We start from the raw sequence: 26287 nt of genomic DNA, 5'->3' as shown, positions 1-26287 counted from the left end.
ATTCCCCCTTTACTCTCCTCCAGTCACCTTGAAAGTATGCACCCTCATTTTAGCCATTTCCGCTCTGGGAAAGAGACTCTGGTTGTCCACTATTATCTTGTACACCTCTATCCAGTCACCCGCCATCCTGTTTTGTTTCGAAGAGAAGCAGCCTAGCTCACTGGAAGGTTTGCTCCTGCCAGTCTGCTTTGGAAGTCGAAAGCCCAAGGTAAATTTATTATCAAAGTACATGTGTGTCACCATATATTACCCTGCGATCCATTTTCTTGCAGGCATTCACAGTAGATACAAAGAAACACAACTGACTCAAAGAAAAACCACACACAAAGACAATCAGCCAATGTGCAAAAGATGGACAGACAACCCGTCTCTGTAGGTCCAAGAGTCTGCCGGAGGCTGGAGGCCAAAGGTGGCCTCTCCTGAGATTAGAGGAGTATGGGTGGGAGAAACCGAGCTGGTTTTCTTTTGCTGTGTTCTGTGTCGGTCTGATGAATGGTGTGGCCATGCTATGTTGGTGCCGGAATTTTTTTTGCAACACTTGCGGGCTGCCCCTTGCACTCTCCTGGGTGTGTTGGTTGTTAACGCAAACAATGCATTCCACTGTATGTTTCGATGTGCACGTGATACATAAATCTGAATCTGAATGAGTCCCTTGGCAGTGAATGCCTACAATTTGGGAGGCATTGTCAGAGCAGTAGGGTGCAGCATGGTGGAGTAGTGGTTAGCGTAACACTATTACAGCGCAGTGACCCGGGTTCAATTCCTGCTGTTGTCTATATGGAGTTTGTACGCCCTCTCATGACCACGGGGGTTTCCTCTGGGAGCTCTGGGTTCTTCCCACGTTCCAAAGGTCGGTAGGTTAATTGGTAACATGGGTTTAATTGGGTGGCAGGGGCTTGTTGGGTCTCTTACCGCTCCCTATCTCTAAATAAATAAATTCATTAAAGATAATGATCTGGGGTTGTAGTGGGCGTGAGTGCATACTGCAGAGGAATTCCACACAATTTCCTGTAGGTCACCTACCTCCCACACTCTATAAACATAGACCTTTCCCGTTTCCTTGTGGCCACCTCCGAGGTACATGGGAGCTGCGACCAAAAGGACATCTGTCACCGTGTCGCCGTCCACATCCACCGGGCAAACCTCACTTCCAAAGTACGATCCGATCTGTAACAAGGCGGACGCGGGGGGGGGGGGGGGATGTTACGTGAGAACCAAAATAAAAACAGGTGCAGTAACGTAGCCGTTACCAAAGTGATCACCGATCGGGGGCCAATTCCAGCTACTGTCTGCGAGGAGTTTGCACATTCTCCCCATCACCATGTCGGTCCCCCCCCCCCCCCCACATTCCAAAGATGTATGGTTAGGGTTAGTGATTTGGGCACATACCATGTTAGCGACGGAAGCACGGCAATACTTGCCGGCTGCCCCCAGCATGAACCTTGGACTGTTGACACAAACAACACATCTTACTGTGTGTTTTGAAGCACATGTGACAAATAAAGCTAATCTTTAACGTCTTTTCTTGAACATGAATACACAGGGAACGGAGGGACGAAAAGGATTAGTTGAATTGGCATCATGCTTGGCACAGGCATGTTCCTGTTCTAGACCATAAAAACAAAACACATAGGAGCAGAATTAGGCCATTCAGCCCTTCGAGTCTGTTCCGCCATTTTGTCATGGCTGATTTATTATCCCTCTGAATTCAGTTCTCCTACTTTCTCCCTGTAACCTTTGGTGCCCTTACTAACCAAGTACCTGTCAGCCTCTGCTTTAAATATACCCAATAACTTGGCCCCCATAGCTGTCTGTGGCAATAAACTCCACAGATTCACACCCCTCTGGCTAAAGAAATTCCTCCTCGTCCCTGTTCTGAAAGGATGTCCTTGTATTCTGAGGCTGTGATCTCTGTGCTAGACTCCCCCATTACTGGAAAAATCCTTTCCATATCCACTCTATCTAAGCCTATCAATACTTTCTGTCTCCATCTCTGGAGATGGCCTATCTACTGATATCTACTATAAGCCTACAGACTCTCACAGCTACCTGGACTATTCCTCTTCCCATCTTGTCTCTTGCAAAAATGCTATCCCCTTCTCACAATTCCTCCGTCTCCGCCACACCTGCTCTCAGAATGAGTCTTTTCATTCCAGGACAAAGGAGATGTCTTTTTTTTTAAACAAAGGGGCTTCCCTTCTTCCACCATCAACTCTGCTCACAAACGCATCTCTCCCATTTCCCCCACATCTGCCCTCACCCCATCCGCCCACCACCCCACTCAGGATAGGGTCCCCCTTGTCCTCACCTACCATCCCACCAGCCTCTGGATCCAATGTATAATTCTCCGTAACTTCCACCACCTCCAACAGGATCCCACTACCAAACACATCTTTCCCTCCACCCCTCTTTCTGCTTTCCGCAGGGATCGTTTCCCACGCGACTCCCTTGACAATTCATTCCCCCCATCCCTTTCCACCGATCTCCCTCCTGGCACTTATCCTTGTAAGCGGAACAAGTGCTACACCTGCCCTTACACTTCTTCCCTCACCACCATTCAGGGCCCCAGACAGTCCTTCCAGGTGAGGCGACACTTCACCTGTGAGTCGGCTGGTGTGGTATACTGCGTCCAGTGCTCCCGGTGTGGCCTTTTATATATAGGTGAGACCCAACGCAGACTGGGAGATCATTTCGCTGAACACCTATGCTCTGTCCACCAGAGAAAGCAGGATCTCCCAGTGGCCACACATTTTAATTCCACGTCCCATTCCCATTCTGATATGTCTATCCATGGCCTCCTCTACTGTCAAAGTGAAGCCACACTCTGGTTGGAGGAACAACACCTTATATACTGGCTGGGTAGCCTCCAACCTGATGGCATGAACATTGACTTCTCTAACTTCCGTTAATGCCCCTCCTCCTCTTCTTACCCCATCCCTGATATATTTAGTTTTTATTTCCCCCCATCCCCTTTTTTTCTTTCTCTCTCTGCCCATCACTCTGCCTGTTCTCCATCTCCCTCTGGTGCTCCCCTCCTCCTTTCTTTTTCCCTAGGCCTCCCGTCCCATAATCCTTTCCACTCTCGAGCTCTGTATCCCTTTCGCCAATCACCTTTCTGGCTCTCAACTTCACCCCACCCCCTCTGGTCTTCTCCTATCATTTCACATTTTCCCCTCCCCCTCCTACTTTCAAATCCCTTACTATCTTTCTTTTCAGTTAGTCCTGACGAAGGGTCTCGGCCCGAAACGTCAACAGCGCTTCTCCCTATAGATGCTGCCTGGCCTGCTGCGTTCCACCAGCATTTTGTGTGTTCCTATCAATATTTGACAGGTTTCAATGAGATCCCTCCCTCAATTTTTGAAACTCCAGTCAGTACAGGCCCAAAGCCATCAAACTCTTCATATGTTAACCTTTTGATTCCTGTGATCATTTTTACAAACCTCGGACCCTCTGCAATTGTAGCACGTGTTTTCTTAGATAAGGTGCCCAAAACTGGTCACAATAATGATAACACTGTACTGCCCTTCATTCTATCCCCAAAGCAAAACCCACACGTGTGCGCGGTTTCAGCCCCTACCTGTTCGCCCACCAGGGATTGGTGAACAGTCAGGTTCCCCTTCCTGTCCATGTTGAAGAGAATAACCTTGCCTTTGTGTTTGAATCGGGGTGCCCCCGCCACGTACACTTGTTGGCCGTTCTTCCGTTTCAGGGACGACACGGTGTAGCCTGCAACAAGGAGAGCACGCATCAGCCCCAGCACAACTGACCAAGGTGCCCACCTAAGTCAGTCTCATCTCCCATCAACCCACAGAAAGCAGGCTTGGTGCTACCCCAAGTCACAAGGACCTATTTTTGACTTTAAATCCTTGGTTAGAATAACATATCACTACACAGTATAAAGCCTTCATTGGCCCGGGTCAACGTGTATATTGCGTCCAAGCTGACTACGTATTAGCAAACCAGTACACAAGCCAGGGCATACAATATGGAGAGCAAGCTGTTGCCCACATAGCAGGCTCCCCTTTCCACGCAGCTGATGAATCTGCAGGAATGGCAGAGACCGACACAGTTTGGCACCAGTGGTATCACAGGAGTTGCCAGTCAGCCTTGAACTCCACATAGGACTGCCTCAGGGACTCCAGCTCCAGACTTTTCTCTTGGAGTCTACTCCCGAAGCCTTCCTCATGAGCAGGTACAGCCACAAAGAAGCAGAAGTCTGAAATCAGTATTTTCCTTCTAGATGAAATGCCAACCACAGCTGACAAGCCTCCTGTGCTTGGAGCGACTGGTTTTAAGGTGCCAAGGACCATAAGGCCATAAGATAAAGGAGCAGAATTAGGCTAGTCAGCCCATTGAGTCTGCTCCACCACTCCATTGTCCCTGATTTATTTTCCCTCTAACTCCATTTTCCTGCCTTCTCCCTGTAACCTTTGATACCCTGAGTAACCACGACCCTATCAACCTTTGCTTTAAACATGCCCAAAATGACTTGGCCTGAACAATCGTCAATAGCAATGAATTCCACAGATTCACCACTCTATAGCTATAAAAATTCCTTCTGATCTCTGTTCTAAATGGACATCTGGTCATTTGACTCCCCCACTAAAGGAAATATCCCCTCCACATCCATTCTAACTAGGCCTTTCAATATTTGATTGGTTTCAATGTGATTCCCCCCTCATTCTTCAAAACTCTAGTGAGTATAGGGCCAGAACCACAAAACACTCCTCATACATTAACCCATTTTTTCTCAGAATCATTGTCATGAATCTCCCCTGGAGCCTCTCCAATACTAGTACATCTTTTTCTTAGATAAGGGGCTCAAAGCTGCTCCTAATACTCCAAGTGCAGTTTGACCAATGTCTAAGAGGTGGCATTTGCCTTTGTCCCCTCTCTCACCAGTAGAAATAGTTCTGTCGGGCTTAGTAACTAAACCACACGTGAAGGCCGGGACTTGGTTGTCAGAGGCTATTTGAGACTCACACCATTGGGACTACTTAATAGGTAGTGGGATCTCATCCCCACTACCCTCCCCTGGCTATGACAACAATGTCATACAATGTCACCACTCAGTCTCCTCTGCTACAAGGAGTACACTCGGAGGCAGCATTATTAGGGACACCTGTATGTCTGCTCGTTAATGTGGCAGCAACTCAATGCAAAAAAAGCATGCAGACATGGTCACGAGATTCAGTTGTTCAGACCAAACATCAGAATGGGGCAGAAATATGACCTGAGTGACTTTGACTGTGGTGTGATTGATGGTGCCAGATGGGGTGGTTTGAGTATCTCAGGGCCTATTCCACGTTGTATTTCTAAATAAATAAATAAATAACGGGAAACTGATTTCAAATCTCTGCTCTCCTTGCAACCATACCAACTCATGGGAGTAGTTTTAGGAGAAACCCCCGAGGAAAAGCTAAAATAAGAAGTAAAACAAAAACATCTAACTCAATGTCAGCAAATCCAAGGAGCCGATTGTTGACTTCAGGAGGAGGAAACCTGAGGTCCATGAGCCAGTCCTCATCGGGGGATCAGAGGTGGAGAGCGTCAGAAACTTTAAATTCCTCAGTGTTGTCATTCAGAGAATCTGTACAGGGCCCAGCATGTAAATGCAATTATGAAGAAAGCCTGGCAGCAACTCTACTTCCAGAGATTCGGCATGACATCTAAAACATTGACCAACGTCGATAGACGTGTGGTGGAGAGTATATTGACTGGCCGTGTCACAACCTAGTATGGAAATACCAATGCCCTAGAATGGAAAATCCTACAAAAAGTAGTGGATACCCATCAATCCATCACAGGTAAAGCCCTCCCCACCATTGAGCATATCTACACAGTGTTGTCGCAGAGAAGCAGCAACCGGCATCAGGGACCCCCACCACCCAGGTCATGCTCTCTTCTCGCTGCTGCCATCAGGAAGAAGACAAAGTTATTACCACCCAGCAGCAGGAGAGTCCTCAGTAATTATTGCTATTTGTTCTGTCTCTTTGCTAGAGGCCAGTCAGAATTACAGTGTCGCTGAGGTCTGCTGGCATTCTCCATTGTAGGAGAAACACCAAGTAAAATTAGTAGAGTTCGATAATCTGCAAGTGGTGGATCCAGGATCAACATTACTCACCCTGTGCTTTTACTGTACATGGATTAGCAATTTGCTGTGGTGTGTCGGTATGACATACAACAAAGACACAGCATTGAACAATAAAGGATTATATTACAATAAAGCTAGAGTGTGTTGTAAATAATCAAAGTTAATATCATGCAAGAGCAACATTCATTTTGAGAGACTAGAATATAAGATGGTTCAGAGGAGGTGGACAATAATTATTCTGGGAATGAAAGGGTTAATGTGCGAGGAGTGTTTGAAGGCTCTGGGTCTGTCCTCGCTGGAGTTTTGAAGAATAAGTTGGGGAGGGGGAATCACATTGAAACTTACCAAATATTGGAATTCCTAGATAGAGAGGATGTGGTTGGGATGTGATTCTAGGACCAGAGGGCACAGCCTCAGAATATAGGGACATCCATTTAGAACAGAGATGAGGAGGAATTTCTTTAGCCAGAGGGTGGTGAATCTGTGGAATTCTTTGCCACAGGCGGCTGTGGAGACCAAGTAATTAAAGTGGATGAAGGTAGGTTTTTCATTTGTCGGGGGGTGGGGTATTCAAAGGATACAGAGAGAAGCAGAAGAATGGGGTTGAGAGGGATAATAACCCAGCCATGATGAAATGGCAGAGCAGCCTCGATGGACCAAATGGCCTACTTCTGCTCCTATGTTTTATAACAGGGTGTATAATATGGCATAGACAGCTCCATCAATGCAAGGCAGCATGGACATCCATTATACATACCAAGGTAGGCAGCATGGTTCTTCAAGGCTTTGGGGAACTCTCGGCTCAGGGCTTCCCGTGAGGTGATGACATGGCCATCCACACTTTGCTTCACCACAGCTCCGTTCCAATCATATGCTCCGACAGCCCCGAGCAGGATCCCGTTCTGGGACATGAGTGAAGATTAAAAATTAAAAGGATTAGATGGTCTCATTGCTTCCATTACAGAGATTTATGCATGACAGGAGCTCCTACACCACACGTGCAGGCTGCTTACACTGCATTGCAGTCAGCACTTTAGAAGCAGACAAGCATTAACCCTAACATGTACATCTTTGGAAACTGGAGCACCCGGAGGAAACCCATGTGATCATGGGGTGAAAGTACAAACAGTGATGGAAATGGAACCCTGATCTTACAGCTGGCACTGTAAAGCCTTACACTACCATGCCGCCCTCCTGCCACCTGTGCAGAAGAAGAGACAAGTCAGGGGATCAGAGGTGGAGACGTTCAGCAACTCTACATTCCTCAGTGTCATCGTTTCAGAAGATCTGTCCTGGGCTCAGCATGCAAGTGTAATTAAAAAGAAAGCATGGCAGCACCTCTACTTCCTTAGGAGTTTGAGAAGATTTGGCATGACATCTAAAACTTTGACAAACTTCTATAGATGTGTGGTGGAGAGTATGTTGACTGGGTGCCTCAGAGCCTGGTACGGAAACACCAATGAACCTTGGACTGAAAGTCCGACGAAAAGTAGTGTAACACACTCAAAATGCTGGAGGAAAAGTGCATGTGGCTCTGATTTCCAGCATCTGCATGAATTTTCTCTTGTCTACGAAAAAGTAGTGGATACAGCCCAGTCCATCATGGGTAAAGCCCTCCCCACCACTGAGCACATTTCAGGAACAGTTATTACTCCTCAACCATCAGGCTCTTGAACCAGAGGGGATAACTTCACTTGCCCCATCACTGTTCTCACAACCTATGGTTTTACTTTCAAGGACTCTTCATCTCATGTTCTCAGTATTTATTGCTTATAATTTATTTATTTACTTTTGTATTTGCACAGCTTGTTGTCTGTTGCACACTGGTTGAACACTCAAGTTGGTGTGGTCCTTCACTGATTCTGTTATGGTTATTATTCTATGGATTTATTGAGTATGCCTGCAAGAAAATGAATCTCAAGATTGTATATGGTGACCTATGGATCTCAGGGTTGTATATAGTGATATATATGTACTTTGATAATAAATGTACTTTGAATTCTAATTTATTATCTTTTAGGAACTTGGGAATACAGATCCATAATTTCTTGAAAGTGGTATCACAGGAAAATCGGGCTGCAAAGGGAATTTTTGGCACATTAGCCTTCATAAATCAAAGTACTGAATGCAGGAACTGGATTGTCACATAAAACTTTGACAACATTCTATAGATGCACAGTGGAGAGTATCTTAACTGAATGCATTATAGCCTGGTATGGAAACCCCAGTGCCCAGGAATGGAAAAGATTACAGAATGTGGTGGATACAGCCCAATCTGTCACAAGCAAATCCCCTTCTACCGCTGAGCACCTCTACAAGAAGCACTGCTACAAGAAAACAGCATCCAACTTCAGGGACCACCACCACCCAGGCCATGCTCTCTTCCCACAACTACCATCGGGCAGGAGGTATAGCAACCTTTGGTCTGACAACACCAGGTTCAGGAACAGTCATCACCCCTCAACCATCAGGCTCTAGCTTCACTCACCTCAACTCTGAACTGATTCCACAACTATAGACTCACACTTAACGACTCTCTATCTTATTTTCTCAGTTTTATTAATTTTATTTGCACAATCTGTCTTCTTTAGCACTTTGGTTGTTTGTCAGTCTTTGTATATGAATAGTTTTTCATACTGTAAACCATACAGTTCTATTGGACCAGTACTTGGAGCTATGATGTTCTGGCCATTAGAGATTTGGATGGCTTAAGGCAGGAATGGTTACTTAAATTGCCAGGCTTTAGATGTTTCAGAAAGGACAGGGAAGGAGGCAAAAGAGGTGAGGGCATGGCACTGCTGATCAGAGATAGTGTCACGGTTGCAGAAAAGGAGGAAGACATGGAGAGATTGTCTATGGAATCTCTGTGGGTGGAAGTTAGGAACAGGAAGGAACAGTAACTCTACTGGGTGTTTTTTATAGACCACCCAATAGTAACAGGGACATCGAGGAGCAGATAGGGAGACAGGTTCTGGAAAGGTGTAATAATAACAGGATTGTCATGGTGGGAGATTTTAATTTCCCAAATATCAATTGGCATGTCCCTAGAGCAAGGAGTTTAGATGGGGTGGAGTTTGTTAGGTGTGTTCAAGAAGGTTTCTTGATACAATATGTAGACAAGCCTACAAGAGGAGAGGCTGTACTTGATCTGGAATTGGGAAATGAACCTGGTCAGGTGTCAGATCTCTCAGTGGGAGAGCACTTTGGAGATAGTGATCACAACTCTACCTTCTTTACCATAGCATTGGAGAGGAATAGGAACAGACAAGTTAGGAAAGCATTTAATTGGAGTAAGAAGGAAAGAAGAGCTTACAAAAGGTTCAAAATGATAGAGAGCTAGAAGATTATAAGGCTAGCAGGAAGGAGCTCAAGAAAGAAATTAGAAGAGTCAGAAGGGGCCATGAGAAGGCCTTGGCGGACAGGATTAAGAAAATCCCTAAGGTATTCTTCAAGTACGTTAAGAGCAAGAAGATTAGATGTGAGAGAATAGGACCAATCAAGTGTGACAGTGGAAAAGTGTATATGGAACCAGGGGAGATAGCAGAGGCACTCAATGAATACTTTTCTTCAGTATTCACTATAGAAAAGGATTTTGGTGATTGTAGGATGACATACAGTGGACTGAAAAGCTTGAGCATATAGATATTAAGAAAGAGGATGTGCAGGAGCTTTTGGAAAGCATTAAGTTGGATAAGTCACCAGGACCAGACAAAAAGTAACCCAGGCTACTGTGGGAGGTGAGGGAGGAGATTGCTGAGCCTCTGGCAATGATCTTTGCATCATCAATGGGGACAGGAGAGGTTCCAGAGGATTGCAGGGTTGCAGATGTTGTTCCATTATTCAAGAAAGCGATTAGATAAGCCCAGGTTGGTAAGTCGATGGAGAAGATCCTGAGAGGCAGGATTTATCTACATTTAGAGAGGCATAATATGATTAGGAATAGTCAGCACGGCTTTGTCAAAGGCAGGTCATGCCTTACGAGCATGATTGAATTTTTTGAGGATATGACTATACACGTTGATGATGGTAGAGCAGTAGATGTACTGTATATGGATTTTAGCAAGACTTTTGATAAGGTACCTCATGCAAGGCTTATTGAGAAAGTAAGGAGGCATGGGATCCAAGGGGAAATTGCTTTGTGGATCCAGAACTGGCTTGCCCACAGAAGGCAAAGAGTGGTTGTAAATGGGTCATATTCTGTATGGAGGTCGGTGACCAGTGGTGTGCCTCAGGGATCTGTTCTGGGACCCATATTCTTCATGATTTTTATAAATGACCTAGATGAGGAAGTGGAGGGATGGGTTAGTAAATTTGCTGATGACACAAAGGTTGGAGGTATTGTGGTTAGTGTGTGGAGGACTGTCAGAGGTTACAGCGAGACATTGATAGGATGCAAAATTGGGCTGAGAAGTGGCAGATGGAGTACAATCCAGGTATGAGTTGGTTCATTTGGTAGGTCAAATATCATGACAGAATATAGTATTAAGGGTAGCACTCTTGGCAGTGTGGAGGATCAAAGGGATCTTGGGGTCTGAGTCCATAAGACACTCAAGGCTGCTGAGCAGATTGACTCTGTGGTTAATAATGCATATGTTGCATTGGCCTTCATCAGTCATGGGATTGAGTTCAGTAGCTGAGAGGTAATGTTTCAGTTATATAGGACCCCGGTCAGACCCCACTTGGAGTACTGTGCTCAGTTCTGGTTGCTTCACTTTTGGAAGGATGTGGAAACCATAGAAAGGGTGCAGAGGAGATTTACAAGGATGTTGCCTGGATTGGGGAGCTTGCCTTATGAATGAACTCAGCCTTTTTTCCTTGGAGTGACGGAGGATGAGAGGTGACCTGATAGAGGTGTATAAGATGATGAGAAGCATTGATCATGTGCAGTCAGAGGTTTTTCCCTGGGGCTGAAATGGCTAACACGAGAGGGCATAGTTTTTAAGGTGCTTGAAAGTAGGTACAGAGGAGATATCAAGGGTAAGTTTTTTATGCAGAGAGTGGTGAGTGCGTGAAATGGGCTGGTGGTGGTGGTGGTGGAAACGATAGGGTCTTTTAAGAGAAACAATGTGGTCTTTTAAAAGACTCCTGGAAAGGTATAGGGCTATGGGTAACCCTAGATAATTTCTTGGGTAAGGACATGTTCGGCATAGCTTTGTGGGCTGAAGGGCCTGTATTGTGCTGTAAGTTTTCTATGTTTCTATTTCTTTTTTTTTGTAAATGCCTGCAAAGCATGTATATGGTGACATTTACATACTTTGATATTAAATTTATTTTGAACTTGGCTTGGTTATGGAAAATCCTGAGAAGACTGCTGGAGAAATACAACCTGCCAAACTTTCTCGCCTGGGATTCAGTATAGGATAAGCAGAGCAAAGCCTCCTCAGTTTCCAAAGTGCCAACTCCATGACTCTCTGAAACTGAAGCCAACATTTTCACAAACTAACGGCCCATTTGATGTCTACAAGCTGTGGGTCACATATGCCAGAAATGGGTCAGCAGGTATGATGATGAACAGGATTTGGTGAGGAAAATGAGCCCTGTCTTGATCAGAGCTAACACCATCTCATGTTGGCAAGACCAAGCTAGTATTTCTCTGTTGATGTTGATAGATATTGTATATAAATATCCAGCAGGGACAAGTTATTCAGCCTCCAACCTGATGGCATGAATGTCAATTTCAATTTCTGGTAAAAAAAAATTTCCTCCCCCCCATCCCTTTGTCTCTTCCCCTTTCCTCTCCTCACCTGCCTATCACCACCCCCGGGGTTCACTCCTCCTTCCCTTTCTCCCATGGTCCACTCTCCACTCCTATCAGATTCCTTCCTCTCCAGCCCTTCATCTTTCCAACACACCTACCTTCACCTATCACCTTCTAGCTATCCTCCTTCCCCTCCCACCATCTTCTTAGTCTGACATCTTCCCCCTTCCTTTCCAGTCCTGAAGAAGGGTCTCAGCATGAAACATCGACTGTTTATTCATTTCCATGGATGCTGTCTGGCCTGCTGAGTTACTCCAGCATTTTGTGTGTTACTGTGGCTTTCCAGCATCTGCACTCTTCCTCGTAATTACAGGTCATTCAGTGCCAGTGTGGTCAAGGTTTGGGTTTGGAAAAGAAAATAATTCAGATTTCCGATGCAACGTCTCTTCAAGAACTGTGTGGGTGTCAGGTGAGACTGTTACATAACTGTCTGGGCTTGTACAGAAGTGAGGAGATGTTGGGAGCTGGAGTTTGGTGATGTCAGGAATTGGTGGTCACACAACGTGTAATAGTAGCATAGTCAGATTGTTAGCACCTGCTCTCCTTTATCTATAGGTTTAACCTACTTAAACAGTTTAAAGCTAATAGTCCTGATTTCATAAAATCATAAAACCATAAGACGTGGTAGAATTAGGTCATTCTGCCTAACGTGTTTGCTACACCATTTGATCACAGCTGCTTTATTATCCCTCTCAACCCAATCTCCTGCCTTCTCCTCATAACCCAATCAAGAATCTATTAACACCTGCTTTAAATATACCCAGTGACTCGGTCTCCACAGCTGCCTGTGACAATGAATTCCACAGATTCACCACCCTCTGGCTAAAGAAATTCCTCTTCATCTCTGTTCTAAACAGACGTCCTTCTATTCTGAAGTTGTGCCCTGTGGTCCTGGATCCCTTTTGAAAACAACCTCTCAATCCTCTCAACGTCCACTCTATCTAGGTCTTTCAATCAGAACCACTATCTAATGAAACATGAGCCCTCTACTTCCTCCACTGGCTGCTCCACACCCAAAAATGAAGACAGCCAAGAGACTTTCCAAATTAGATCTTTAAATAGATTTTGGATTCAGCATTGTTTGCAAGGACTGTCTTTATAGATTCTTCACCTGGACAGGCCTCAGTGCAAGGATTCCTGGAGGAAGTCGAGGTGCAAAGCAGCCAGATTCAGGGTGGGAGAATGACATTGAACGGTATCGTTTTTATTTTGAAGACTCTGATGTTTCTTTTGGAAGTTGCAGGTTGAAGGAATGTTGGAAAGTTGGCAAGGAAGTGATGGGTAGCAGTCTATGGAATGCAAACACACAACACAGTGTCAGCCAAAACTGCGTAGGATGCCTGTGTCTGAATTCTACCCATCATCAATGCCCAGAGCCTCTTATCGTCCCCCACCCCCAGTGTCATTAATCACTTCTATGCCAGTGCCTGTATTCAAATCCACCCCCAGTGCCAATAATTGCCCCATCCCTAGTGCCTGTAATCACCAGCACCTCCCTGTGCCTGTAGTCGACCCCACCCCTAGTGCCTGTAATCAGCCCACCCCATGCTAATAATTGCCCCATCCCATCCTATAGTCACCCCCACACCAGTGCCTGAAATCGCCCTACCCCCGAGCCAATAATTGCCCCCATCCCCAGTGCTTGTACTCACCGCCACCCCCAATGGCTATAATTGCCCCCCACCTGCAATGCCTATAATTGCCCCCACCACTAGTGCCTCTAATCACCCCACCCCCTCTGCCAATAATGGTATCATCCCCACTGCTTGTAATCACCCTCACTCCTAGTGCCTGTAATTGCCCCACCCCCTGTGCCAATAATTGCCCCCAACCCGTGCCTATAATCACCCCACCCCCAGTGCCTGTAAATTTCCCCACCTCCAGTCCTGTAATACCCCACCCACAGCACCTATAATCATCCCTACCCAGTGCCTGCAATCGCCTTAACCTGCAGCACTCGTAATCACCCCCATCCCCAGAGGCTGTAATCACCCCCACCCCAGAGACTGTAATCACCCACCCCCAGCAGCTGTAATTATCCTTACCCAGAGGCTGTAATCACCCGCACCCCCAGCGTCTGTAATTGTCCCCACTGCAGCACCCGTAATTACCCCTGAACAGTATCGGTTCAATTGCGAGGATGTGACAAGTGCACATGCGGCCGATTGGACGCATGGTGAATCAATTGGGCCTCCTACGTGCGGAGGGCTCCCTTGTTGCACACTGGCTTTCAAGCGTGCATGTTTTCATCTCAGTGGGCCCAGTTCGTCGCTCCCAAACTGAACGTTCCCACTGTGTACACTGGCTAACATGACTCAGTAAAAACGTTTAATCGTGCTGCTCCACTGACATCCCTGCTCCACATAAGCATAACAGTTATCCCATCCTCTTTGCCAACTTTATGTATGCATGGGGCAAGAATGACAACAGAGCAGCATCTGTCTTGCCCTCACAGTCTCTCTCCATCTACCCACAGCAGCGCACATTACATAACCCCCCTCTCAGCACAACAGCACTCTCACCCCCATTACACCCCAGCAAAAGATACCCCACCCTCAGCACAACAGCACGCTCACCCCCATTACACCCCAGCAAAAGATACCCCACCCTCAGCACAACAGCACGCTCACCCCATTACACCCCAGCAAAAGATACCCCACCCTCAGCACAACAGCACGCTCACCTCATTACACCCCAGCAAAAGATACCCCACCCTCAGCACAACAGCACGTTCACCCCATTACACCCCAGCAAAAGATACCCCACCCTCAGCACAACAGCACGCTCACCCCCATGACACCCCAGCAAAAGATACCCCATCCTCAGCACAACAGCACTCTCACCCCCATTACACCCCAGCAAAAGATACCCCACCCTCAGCACAACAGCACTCTCACCCCCATTACACCCCAGCAAAAGATACCCCATCCTCAGCACAACAGCACTCTCACCCCCATTACACCCCAGCAAAAGATACCCCACCCTCAGCACAACAGCACGCTCACCCACATTACACCCCAGCAAAAGATACCCCACCCTCAGCACAACAGCACGCTCACCCCATTACACCCCAGCAAAAGATACCCCACCCTCAGCACAACAGCACGCTCACCCCATTACACCCCAGCAAAAGATACCCCACCCTCAGCACAACAGCACGTTCACCCCATTACACCCCAGCAAAAGATACCCCACCCTCAGCACAACAGCACGCTCACCCCATTACACCCCAGCAAAAGATACCCCACCCTCAGCACAACAGCATGCTCACCCCATTACACCCCAGCAAAAGATACCCCACCCTCAGCACAACAGCACGTTCACCCCATTACACCCCAGCAAAAGATACCCCACCATCAGCACAACAGCACGCTCACCCCCATTACACCCCAGCAAAAGATACCCCATCCTCAGCACAACAGCACTCTCACCCCCATTACACCCCAGCAAAAGATACCCCACCCTCAGCACAACAGCACTCTCAGCCCCATTACACCCCAGCAAAAGATACCCCATCCTCAGCACAACAGCACTCTCACCCCCATTACACCCCAGCAAAAGATACCCCACCCTCAGCACAACAGCACGCTCACCCCATTACACCCCAGCAAAAGATACCCCACCCTCAGCACAACAGCACGCTCGCCCCATTACACTCCAGCAAAAGATACCCCATCCTCAGTACAACAGCACTCTCACCCCCATTACACCCCAGCAAAAGATACCCCACCCTCAGCACAACAGCATGCTCACCCCATTACACCCCAGCAAAAGATACCCTACCCTCAGCACAACAGCACGTTCACCCATTACACACCAGCAAAAGATACCCCATCCTCAGCACAACAGCACGCTCACCCCCATTACACCCCAGCAAAAGATACCCCACCCTCAGCACAACAGCACGCTCACCCCATTACACTCCAGCAAAAGATACCCCATCCTCAGCACATCAGCACTCTCACCCCCATTACACCCCAGCAAAAGATACCCCACCCTCAGCACAACAGCACGCTCACCCCCATTACACCCCAGCAAAAGATACCCCATCCTCAGCACAACAGCACTCTCACCCCCATTACACCCCAGCAAAAGATACCCCACCCTCAGCACAACAGCATGCTCACCCCATTACACCCCAGCAAAAGATACCCCACCCTCAGCACAACAGCACGCTCACCCCATTACACTCCAGCAAAAGATACCCCATCCTCAGCACAACAGCACTCTCACCCCCATTACACCCCAGCAAAAGATAACCCACCCTCAGCACAACAGCACTCTCACCCCCATTACACCCCAGCAAAAGATACCCCATCCTCAGCACAACAGCACTCTCACCCCCATTACACCCCAGCAAAAGATACCCCACCCTCAGCACAACAGCATGCTCACCCCATTACACCCCAGCAAAAGATACCCTACCCTCAGCACAACAGCACGCTCACCCCATTACACTCCAGCAAAAGATACCCCATCCTCAGCACAACAGCACTCTCACCCCCATTACACCCCAGCAAAAGATACCCCACCCTCAGCACAACAGCACGCTCACCCCCATTACACCCCAGCAAAAGATACCCCATCCTCAGCACAACAGCACTCTCACCCCCATTACACCCCAGCAAAAGATACCCCACCCTCAGCACAACAGCATGCTCACCCCATTACACCCCAGCAAAAGATACCCCATCCACAGCACAACAGCACGCTCACCCCCATTACACCCCAGCAAAAGATACCCCACCCTCAGCACAACAGCACGCTCACCCCATTACACTCCAGCAAAAGATACCCCATCCTCAGCACAACAGCACTCTCACCCCCATTACACCCCAGCAAAAGATACCCCACCCTCAGCACAACAGCACGCTCACCCCCATTACACCCCAGCAAAAGATACCCCATCCTCAGCACAACAGCACTCTCACCCCCATTACACCCCAGCAAAAGATACCCCACCCTCAGCACAACAGCACGCTCACCCCATTACACCCCAGCAAAAGATACCCCACCCTCAGCACAACAGCACTCTCACCCCCATTACACCCCAGCAAAAGATACCCCATCCTCAGCACAACAGCACTCTCACCCCCATTACACCCCAGCAAAAGATAACCCACCCTCAGCACAACAGCACTCTCACCCCCATTACACCCCAGCAAAAGATACCCCATCCTCAGCACAACAGCACTCTCACCCCCATTACACCCCAGCAAAAGATACCCCACCCTCAGCACAACAGCATGTTCACCCCATTACACCCCAGCAAAAGATACCCTACCCTCAGCACAACAGCACGCTCACCCCATTACACTCCAGCAAAAGATACCCCATCCTCAGCACAACAGCACTCTCACCCCCATTACACCCCAGCAAAAGATACCCCACCCTCAGCACAACAGCACGCTCTCCCCCATTACACCCCAGCAAAAGATACCCCATCCTCAGCACAACAGCACTCTCACCCCCATTACACCCCAGCAAAAGATACCCCACCCTCAGCACAACAGCACGCTCACCCCATTACACCCCAGCAAAAGATACCCCACCCTCAGCACAACAGCACTCTCACCCCCATTACACCCCAGCAAAAGATACCCCATCCTCAGCACAACAGCACTCTCACCCCCATTACACCCCAGCAAAAGATACCCCACCCTCAGCACAACAGCACGCTCACCCCCATTACACCCCAGCAAAAGATACCCCACCCTCAGCACAACAGCACGCTCACCCCATTACAATCCAGCAAAAGATACCCCATCCTCAGCACAACAGCACTCTCACCCCCATTACACCCCAGCAAAAGATACCCCACCCTCAGCACAACAGCATGCTCACCCCATTACACCCCAGCAAAAGATACCCTACCCTCAGCACAACAGCACGCTCACCCCATTACACTCCAGCAAAAGATACCCCATCCTCAGCACAACAGCACTCTCACCCCCATTACACCCCAGCAAAAGATAACCCACCCTCAGCACAACAGCACTCTCACCCCCATTACACCCCAGCAAAAGATACCCCATCCTCAGCACAACAGCACGTTCACCCCATTACACTCCAGCAAAAGATACCCCACCCTCAGCACAACAGCATGCTCACCCCATTACACCCCAGCAAAAGATACCCCACCCTCAGCACAACAGCACGTTCACCCCATTACACTCCAGCAAAAGATACCCCATCCTCAGCACAACAGCACTCTCACCCCCATTACACCCCAGCAAAAGATAACCCACCCTCAGCACAACAGCACGCTCACCACCATTACACCCCAGCAAAAGATACCCCTCCCTCAGCACAACAGCACGCTCACCCCATTACACCCCAGCAAAAGATACCCCACCCTCAGCACAACAGCACGCTCACCCCCATTACACCCCAGCAAAAGATGCAAAACTGTCAATGCGGGAGGAATTTTGTCAAATGGTGAATCAACTGCAGATCACCCTTCAGTAAAACAAAGGAGATGGTGATGGACTTTAGAAAGACTAAAGTGCTCCCAGTTTCTATTGATGGTGAGGACATGGACGTGGTGAGGACCTTCAAGTACCTGGATGACAGACTTGAGTGGAGAACCAACACAGAGGCTGTGTACAAGAAGGGCCAGAGTCGCCTCTACTTCCTGAGGAGACTGAGGTCCTTGGGAAAATGCAGGCCTCTCCTTCACGTGTCCTACCAGCCTGTTGTCACCAGTACAATCTGCTATGCAGTGTGTGCTGGGGCAATGGCATCAACATGGGTGATGCCAATGGGCTCAATAAACTGATTAGAAAGGCTGGCTCTGTTATAGGAGTCAAACTGGACACACTGGAGGCTGTGGTAGAACAAAGGACCCTATGGAAAATTCTAGCAATTCTGGGCAATGTTTCTCACCCTCTGAATGCCACCTTGGCTGAACAGAGGAGCACTTTTAGTAATAGACTAAGACAACTGTGCTGCTCCAATTGTGCTATATGAGGTCATTCTTACCCTTGGCCACTAGGGTCTATAATGAATCAACCTAAAGCCGGGGAAGTGATGACCCTACTTGTTTAACTGTTTGAGGTAACTCATTTTTTATTTTTTCTTACTTCTCTTCTAATATTTATATATCTGTGCACTTGTGATGCGACTGTGACACTGTAATTTCCTTTGGGATCAATAAAGTATCTATCTATCTATCATAGTACTGGGCACCATGACTACACGGCCAGGATCACCATTATGGCAGAGAAGTGCTGGTGTTTACCAGTGGTAGCCATAAGGGATGGTGAGAGTTCCTGGTTAATTTAACTCTCCCTGGCTCAGCACACCATATTCATCCCACAACTAGATCAAAGTTCAGAGTAACTTTATTATCAAAGTACATATACAGTCAGTGTCCATTTTATTACGTACCTCCTGCACCTAATAAAGCACTGAATGTACTGTGTGCTTGTGTTTTTCTGCTGCTGTAGCCCATCCACTTCAAGGTTTGATGTGCTGTGTGTTCAAAGATGCTCTTCTGCATGCCATTGTTGTAATGTCTGGTTATATGAGTTATTTTCACTTTCCTGTCAGCTTGAACCAGTCTGGCCATTCTCCTCCAACCTCCCTCACTAACAAGGCGTTTTCACCCACAGAACTGCCATTCACACCATTGCTTTGTTTTCGCACCACTCTCTGTAAACCCTAGGGACTGTTGTGCATGAAAATCCCAGGAGATTTGCAGTTTCTGAGATACTAACAATCACATACCAACAAACAGTCATTTAGGTCACATTCTTCCTCATTCTGGTGTTTGGTCTGAACAACTGAGCCTCACGACCACGTCTGCATGCTTTTATGCATTGAGTTGCTGCCGCATGATTGGCTGATTAGATATTTGTATTAACATACAGGTATACTCACTAAAGTGGCCACTGAGTGTATGTTACCATGTACTACCTTGAGATTAACTTTCTTCCAGGCATTTAACAAGAAATACAATAGAATCTGATATCAGAGGATTTGTCCTGAGATCAGCACATAATGGTTATCTCAAAGAAGGCACAATAGTGCCTCTACTTTCTAGAGGACACAGTTTTAAGGTGAGAGTGGGGATACTGAAAGGAGACCTGATGGTTAAGATTGGTGCTTGGTGGGTATATGGAATGAGGTGGCGCAGGGAAGTAATGTTAGGATGTTTAAAAGCAGGTAGTTGGAGAGCAGAGGAGAGGAGATATTTGGGCTGATTGTGGGCTAATGAGATTAGCACAGATGAGAAACACGGTCGGCTCGTTTCTGTGTTGTGTGATTCTACGATGCCTGTATGGAGGCTCCAAGCAATGCACAAGATCGGAAAAGAAGCTGCATAGGGTTGTAAACTCAGCCAGCTCCATCACGGGCACCTACACCACCATCGAGGACATCTTGAAACGGCAATGGGGCAAGACATCAGCCTCCAACACTGAGGACATCGCCATCTGGGACATGCCCTTTTATCATTCCTATCATCAGGGAGGAGGTACAGGGATCTGAGCAGGAACAGCCAAAATTTTTGGAACAGCTTCTTTCGCTCCGCCATCAGATTCCTGAACAGCCCATGAACAATGCCTCATGATTTTGATCTCTTTTTGCACGGCCCATTTATTTTTAACATAGTTCTTGTTGTAGCTTAGAGTAATATTCTTGTGTTTTGCAAAGAACTGCAGAACAGCAAATTTCACAACATGCGTCAGTGATTATAAACCTGATAAAGATTAGCTTTATTTGCCACATGTACTGTAAATTGAAGCATACAGTGAAATGTGTTGGAGTCAAATCAAACGAGCGAGGATTGTGCTGAGCAACCTGCATGTTCTGCCACAATTCACGCTCACAACTCACTGACCCTAACCATACGTCTCTGGAATGTGGGAGGAAACCAGAGCAGTCATGATCCCAAGGTCTCGTTCCGAAGCCCGTTTCTTCGGACCATCACAGAGCCTGCCATGCTCACAAGCAGATTCTGAAACCAAGAATGTCTCTGTTCAATGACCCTGACAAACATCAGCAGCTCACTGCTCTGACTGGGACTCCCAAACTCCCCCTTACCTCCAGAACATGTGCTGAGAATCCTGCCTGCGACATTTCCAGTTCAAACGAACTTTCATTGTGCTGAATTGTTCCTGGGACAAACAAGGAAAAGGAGAATTGTATCAACATGTAAGACCATAGGAGCAGAATTAGGTCATTCAGTTCATCGAATTTTTTCCACTATTCTATCATGGCTGATTTATTATCCTTCTCAACCCCATTCTCCTGCCTTTCCCCATAGCCACTGACATCCTGACTAATCAAGAACCTACCAACATCCATTTTAAATGTACCTAATGACTTGGCCTCCACAGCAACCTTTGGCAATGAATTCCACTGATTCACCACTATCAAGCTAGAGAAATTCCTCCTTATCTCTGTACTAAAGGGACATCCATGTATCCTGAGGCTGTGTCCTCTGGTCCTAGACTCCCTCACTATAGGAAACATCCTCTCCACAGCCACTATCTAGGCTTTTCAATAGTTGATAGGTTGCAATGAGATCCCCCTCGTTCCTCTGAAGTACAAGGCCAGAGCCATAAAATGCTTATTTATTCTCAGGATTCCCTTTGATTCTCAGGATCATTTACATGAACCTCCTGCAGACCCTCTCCAATGCCAGCACATCCTTTCTTAGATAAGGTGTCCAGAATTGCTCACAATACTCCAAATCTGGTCAGACCCTGGCATCCTTGCTTCTTTATTCTAGTGTCATTCAAGTGATATTCATGAAATGCCACATGGCCAATTGAGGCTACTCTGCCAGTAAGTAAGATTTCAGCTGGCCTGACTGTAACCTCAGACTGGGCAGCTGAAGGCACACACCACCAGGCTCAAGAAGCTGAATGGAGCTCTTATACAATAAGACTCTTGACCTCAACAATCTACCTTCTCACAGCCCTTGCATCTGATCATTTGCCACAAAGTCAACAAATTTCACAACATCTGCCGGTGATATTAAACCTGATTCTGATTTCTGAAGTGGAAAGGGTGAGCAATTTCAAGTTCCTGGTTGTCAGCATCTCTCAGGCTCTATCCTGGCCCCAACATATCACAGCAGCTACAAAGAAGGCACAACAATGGCTATATTTCATTAAGCGTTTGAGGAGACTTGGTATGTTGCCAAAGACATTGGCAAGTTTTTACAGATGTACTGTGGAGAGCATTCTAACTGGCTGCATGACTGTCTAGTATGTGAGTGGGGGGAGTGTGGCTACTGTCCAAGATTAAAGTAAGCTGCAGAAGGTTGCAAACTCAGTCAGCTTCATCCTGGATACTAACCTCCCCAGGATCAAAGACATCTTCAAGGAGCGATACCTCAAGAAGGTGGCATCCATCATTAAGGACCCCCATCACCCAGGGCATGCCCTCTTCTCATTGCTACCATCAGGTAGGAGGTACAGAAGCCTGAAGACACACACTCAACAATTCAGGAGCAGCTACTTCCCCCCTGCCATCTGATTTATAAATGGACATTGAACTCACAAACACTACCTCACTACCTCTTTTGCACCACTTATTTAATGTAACTTTTTAAATATATATACTCAATGTAATTCACAGTTTATATCATTACATATTGCAATGTACTGCTGCCACATAACAACAAATTTCAGGACATACGCCAGTGACATTACACCTGAGTGTGAGCTGTGCTACACCCTCTCTGTGGCTCTAACACTCTGTCTGCCTCCTGTTGTTCTTTATCTACCTTGGCATGCAGAACAAAGTAATTAAACCAATTACATCCACCACCCCACCCCACTAACCTTCACCCTCTTGCTATTTTATTCATTCTAGAGACACAGATGACAGCCCCTCTGGCCCAGCGAGCCTGCTTCACCCAAATAACCGATGCCCTGTCTCAGCAGATGAGTCGAGGGAAAAACACAGTCAGTGGAGCAATTCTGAGAGGTTGGAAGAGCCCATGTACCTTCTAACCCGAAGATTCGGTCTCCTAAGGCATCCACGATGTCATTCAGGGCTGCCTCGTCGCTTACGTTGAAAAAGTGTTTCTCATCTGGGTCACTGGCGATAAATTTGATCTCCCTTATGAAGGTCTCGGTGTCTTTGCGCCTCCGGATGTAGTGGCCCAGTACCTGTCGGATGAGCACAGAGTTACAACAGTCAGCTTTAATCTTGTCCGTGTATTTTCTGTGGGGTTGTCCTGAGAATGAATTTTGGGCAAATATTCGATAAAGTCACTGTCATAGAGCAACACAATAGGAAAACAGGCCCTTCAGCCCAATGAGACCACACTAACCACAATCTCCATCTTGCTAGTCAAAAATTGCTCTTAACAATGTTCCTCCAGGTACTGGAGGCAAGGTCATTTGATTCTGACCAATTGGTTTATTGATCACTACAAAATGTCTCTCTGGTGCTTCCCACTCCATCCCCTCGCCCTTCCCCTTTCCCCAACCATGATTCCCCTCTCCCTGCCCCCTTCCCACTCTTAGTCCACAATAGAGACCCATATCAGGATCAGGTTTATCATCACTCACACATGTCATGAAACTTGATTTTGTTAAGGCAGCAGTACAGTGCAATACATAAAATTACTATGCAAGAGTCTTAGGCACCCTAGCTATATATATGTGCCTAAGATTTTTGCACAGTACTGTATGTGTGTGGGTGTGAGGGAGGGAGGAAAGGGGTTTGTTTTACTTTGTTGCTTGGTGTGTTCCGTGTTGTTTCTGCTAAGCACGGTGCCCCTGCTTTGTTGGCACTGGAATGTGTGGCACCCTTGCGGGCTGCCCCCAGCACATCCTCGGTTGTGTTGGTTATTGACACAATCGATGCATTTCACTGTATGGTTCAATCCGTACTTTATGAATAGTCTGAATCTGAATCTGAACCCAGGTCACTGGCACTGTAATAACACAGTATGCCACTGTGCCATCCCTAATGTTAAGTTCATTTTCTCGTGTAATTGACATATCATTTTTGTTCAGTTTATGCTAATGCAGCCAACAAGACGAGGACACAGGCTGCTGAATGTTGTCTCCTTTTCGCCAGGAGGACCCTGTGCTTCACACACTGTCTCACCAAGCGGGAACCATAGACTTACATGCCCCTCCCATCCATGTACCTATCCAAATTTCTCTTAAAAATCAAACCCACATCCACCACTTTCACTGGCATCTCCTTCCACACTCTCACCACCCTCTGAGTACAAAAGTTCCCCCTCAGGTTCCCCTTAAACATTTCACCTTTCACCATTAACCTATAAACTCTAGTTCTAGTCTCACCCAAGCTCAGATGAAAAACCTTCTTGCATTTACCCTATCAATACCCCTCATGATTTTGCATACCTCGATCAAACCTTCCTTCATTCTTCTATGTTCCAGGGAATAAAGTCCCAAGCTACTTAACCTTTCCCCATAACTCAGGTCCTCAATTCCCGGTAACATCCTTATACATTTTCTCTGACCTTTCTTAGCCTTATTGATATCTTTCCTGTAGGTACACAATACTCCAAATTTGCTTTGACTTGCAAGCAAGACCATGTCTGAAAGTGCTAAATAACAGATGACCGGTAATAAATTCTACAGGAAATTCTGGGGAGACAGCTTTTCCCAGACGAATAGGAAGAACATGGAACTTATTCCCAAAGGCCATGGCCCAGTGATCTGGATTAATGTCAGTAATGATATGGACACAGCACACTGAAGTGAAGAGAACCTACTGACTGGTAGTATGAAGGAGCTGGATTAACATTTGTAGTGTTATGGATTCTGATATGGGGCACAAAGGGGAAATAGGTTACTGAGTACTTAACACCCTGCTCTACTCACTTTAGACATATGACTGTGTGGCTAAACACAACTCCAATGCCACATTCAGGTTTGCTGACAACACCACAGTCACAGACTGAATCAAAGGTGGTGACAAATCAGCACAGAGGAGAGAAATTGAAAATCTGGCTGAGAGCTGCCACAACAACCGCTCAATGTCAGCAAGACCGAAAGGCTGATTATTGACTTCAGGAGGAGGAAAGCAGTGGTCCATGAGCCAGTCCTCATCGGGGGATCAGAGGTAGAGAGGGTCAGAAACGTTAAATTCCTCTGTGTTGTCATTTTGGAGGACCTGTCCTGGGCTCAACACATGAGTTCAATTATGAAGAAAGCACGACAATGCTTCTATTTCCTTAGGAGTTTGTGAAGGTTTAGCACAATATCTAAAACTATGACAAACTTCTATAGATGTGTGGTGGAGAGTACATTGATTGGCTGTATCACGGCCTGGTACAGAAACATCAATGCCCTTGAACAGAAAACCCTACACAAAGTAGCAGATACAGCTCAGTCCATCACGGGTAAAGCCCTCCCCACCACTGAGCACATCGAAGCACTGTCTCAGGAAAGCAGCACCCAGGCCACGCTCTCGTCGCACTGCCGCCATCAGGAAGTAGGAACAGGGACCTCAGGACACACACCACCAGGTTCAGGAACGGTTATTACCCCCAACTCCCAATCATTACCTGGTTCCACACATCCAAGACTTTTTGGCATGTTTAGTCGGAAAGTTAAATTTTTCCAAAGTCAATCTAGTTAGGGGCTACCATCAGGGGCCTGTTTGCTCAGAGGACATTCCCAAAAAAGATGTGATAACCCTGTCTGGCCTCTGAGTTTCTGCACATGCTGTTGGGGGTGAAAAATGTAGCACAGACTTTTCAACTGCAGACAGACTCTGTATTAAAGGACTAAGATTTTCTTTTTATTTACCTGGATGACATACTTGTTGCCAGTGCATCCAAATCCGAACATGTATCTCATCTCCACACTCTTTTTGAATGTTTAAGCCAGGGTTGATTATTAACCCTGCTAAATGCCAGTTTGTATTGTCAACTATCTCTTTCTCAGCCATTGCATTGCCACAAAAGGTGCAAAATCCCTACTTCAAAGTAGTCGCTATTATGAATTTCCCGCTGCCCCGCACTACTAAAAATCTATGAGTTTGTAGCAACAAACACAAAATGGTGGAGGAACTCAGCAGGCAGGGAGCATCTATGGAAAAAAGTACAGTTGACGTTTTGGGCCGAGACCCTTTGGCAGGAGTTTTTAGGCATGATGAATTTCTATCACTGCTTCATTCCATAAGCTGCTGAATTTACGTTTCCCCTGTATAGGGCCCTTAAAGGCAATACCCTTAATCAGATGCTTGACTGGTCAGCGGACATGGCCAGGGCATTTGATGATACCAAATGAGCTCTTTCCAACGTGACCCTACTGGTGCAACCCCTCCCAATGCACCCATGACCATTACTGCCAATGCTTCAGACTATGCTGTGGGTGCTGTGCACAAACAATTGGTCGGAGGCATGTGGCAGTCTCTCACCTTCTTCAGCCAGCAGCTCCACTCCCCCGAAAGGAGGTACAGCACGTTTAACCATGAGCTTCTCAGTC

At 46.9% G+C, this 26287-nt stretch overlaps 1 protein-coding gene across 2 annotated transcripts in view; it reads right to left on the bottom strand.

Annotated features, from left to right (window-relative positions):
* Window positions 1-26287, bottom strand: part of itga10 (integrin, alpha 10) — a 194973-nt gene that overhangs the window by 55888 nt on the left and 112798 nt on the right. For both annotated transcript variants that reach the window (XR_009514026.1, XM_059980120.1), the window contains exons 9-13: window positions 22813-22978; window positions 20898-20971; window positions 6852-6996; window positions 3578-3726; window positions 1024-1167 (exon numbers count right to left, since the gene is read on the bottom strand). Coding sequence is in view for 1 of the 2 variants with exons in the window: in XM_059980120.1 (XP_059836103.1) it covers window positions 1024-1167; window positions 3578-3726; window positions 6852-6996; window positions 20898-20971; window positions 22813-22978 (678 nt within the window). In the remaining variant the exon portion in view is untranslated. The remainder of the gene's footprint in view (window positions 1-1023; window positions 1168-3577; window positions 3727-6851; window positions 6997-20897; window positions 20972-22812; window positions 22979-26287) is intronic.

This window comes from Hypanus sabinus, chromosome 9 (genome assembly GCF_030144855.1).
Source record: "Hypanus sabinus isolate sHypSab1 chromosome 9, sHypSab1.hap1, whole genome shotgun sequence".
Classification (NCBI taxonomy): domain Eukaryota; kingdom Metazoa; phylum Chordata; class Chondrichthyes; order Myliobatiformes; family Dasyatidae; genus Hypanus; species Hypanus sabinus.
This window is presented reverse-complemented; position numbering and strand designations above follow the sequence as displayed.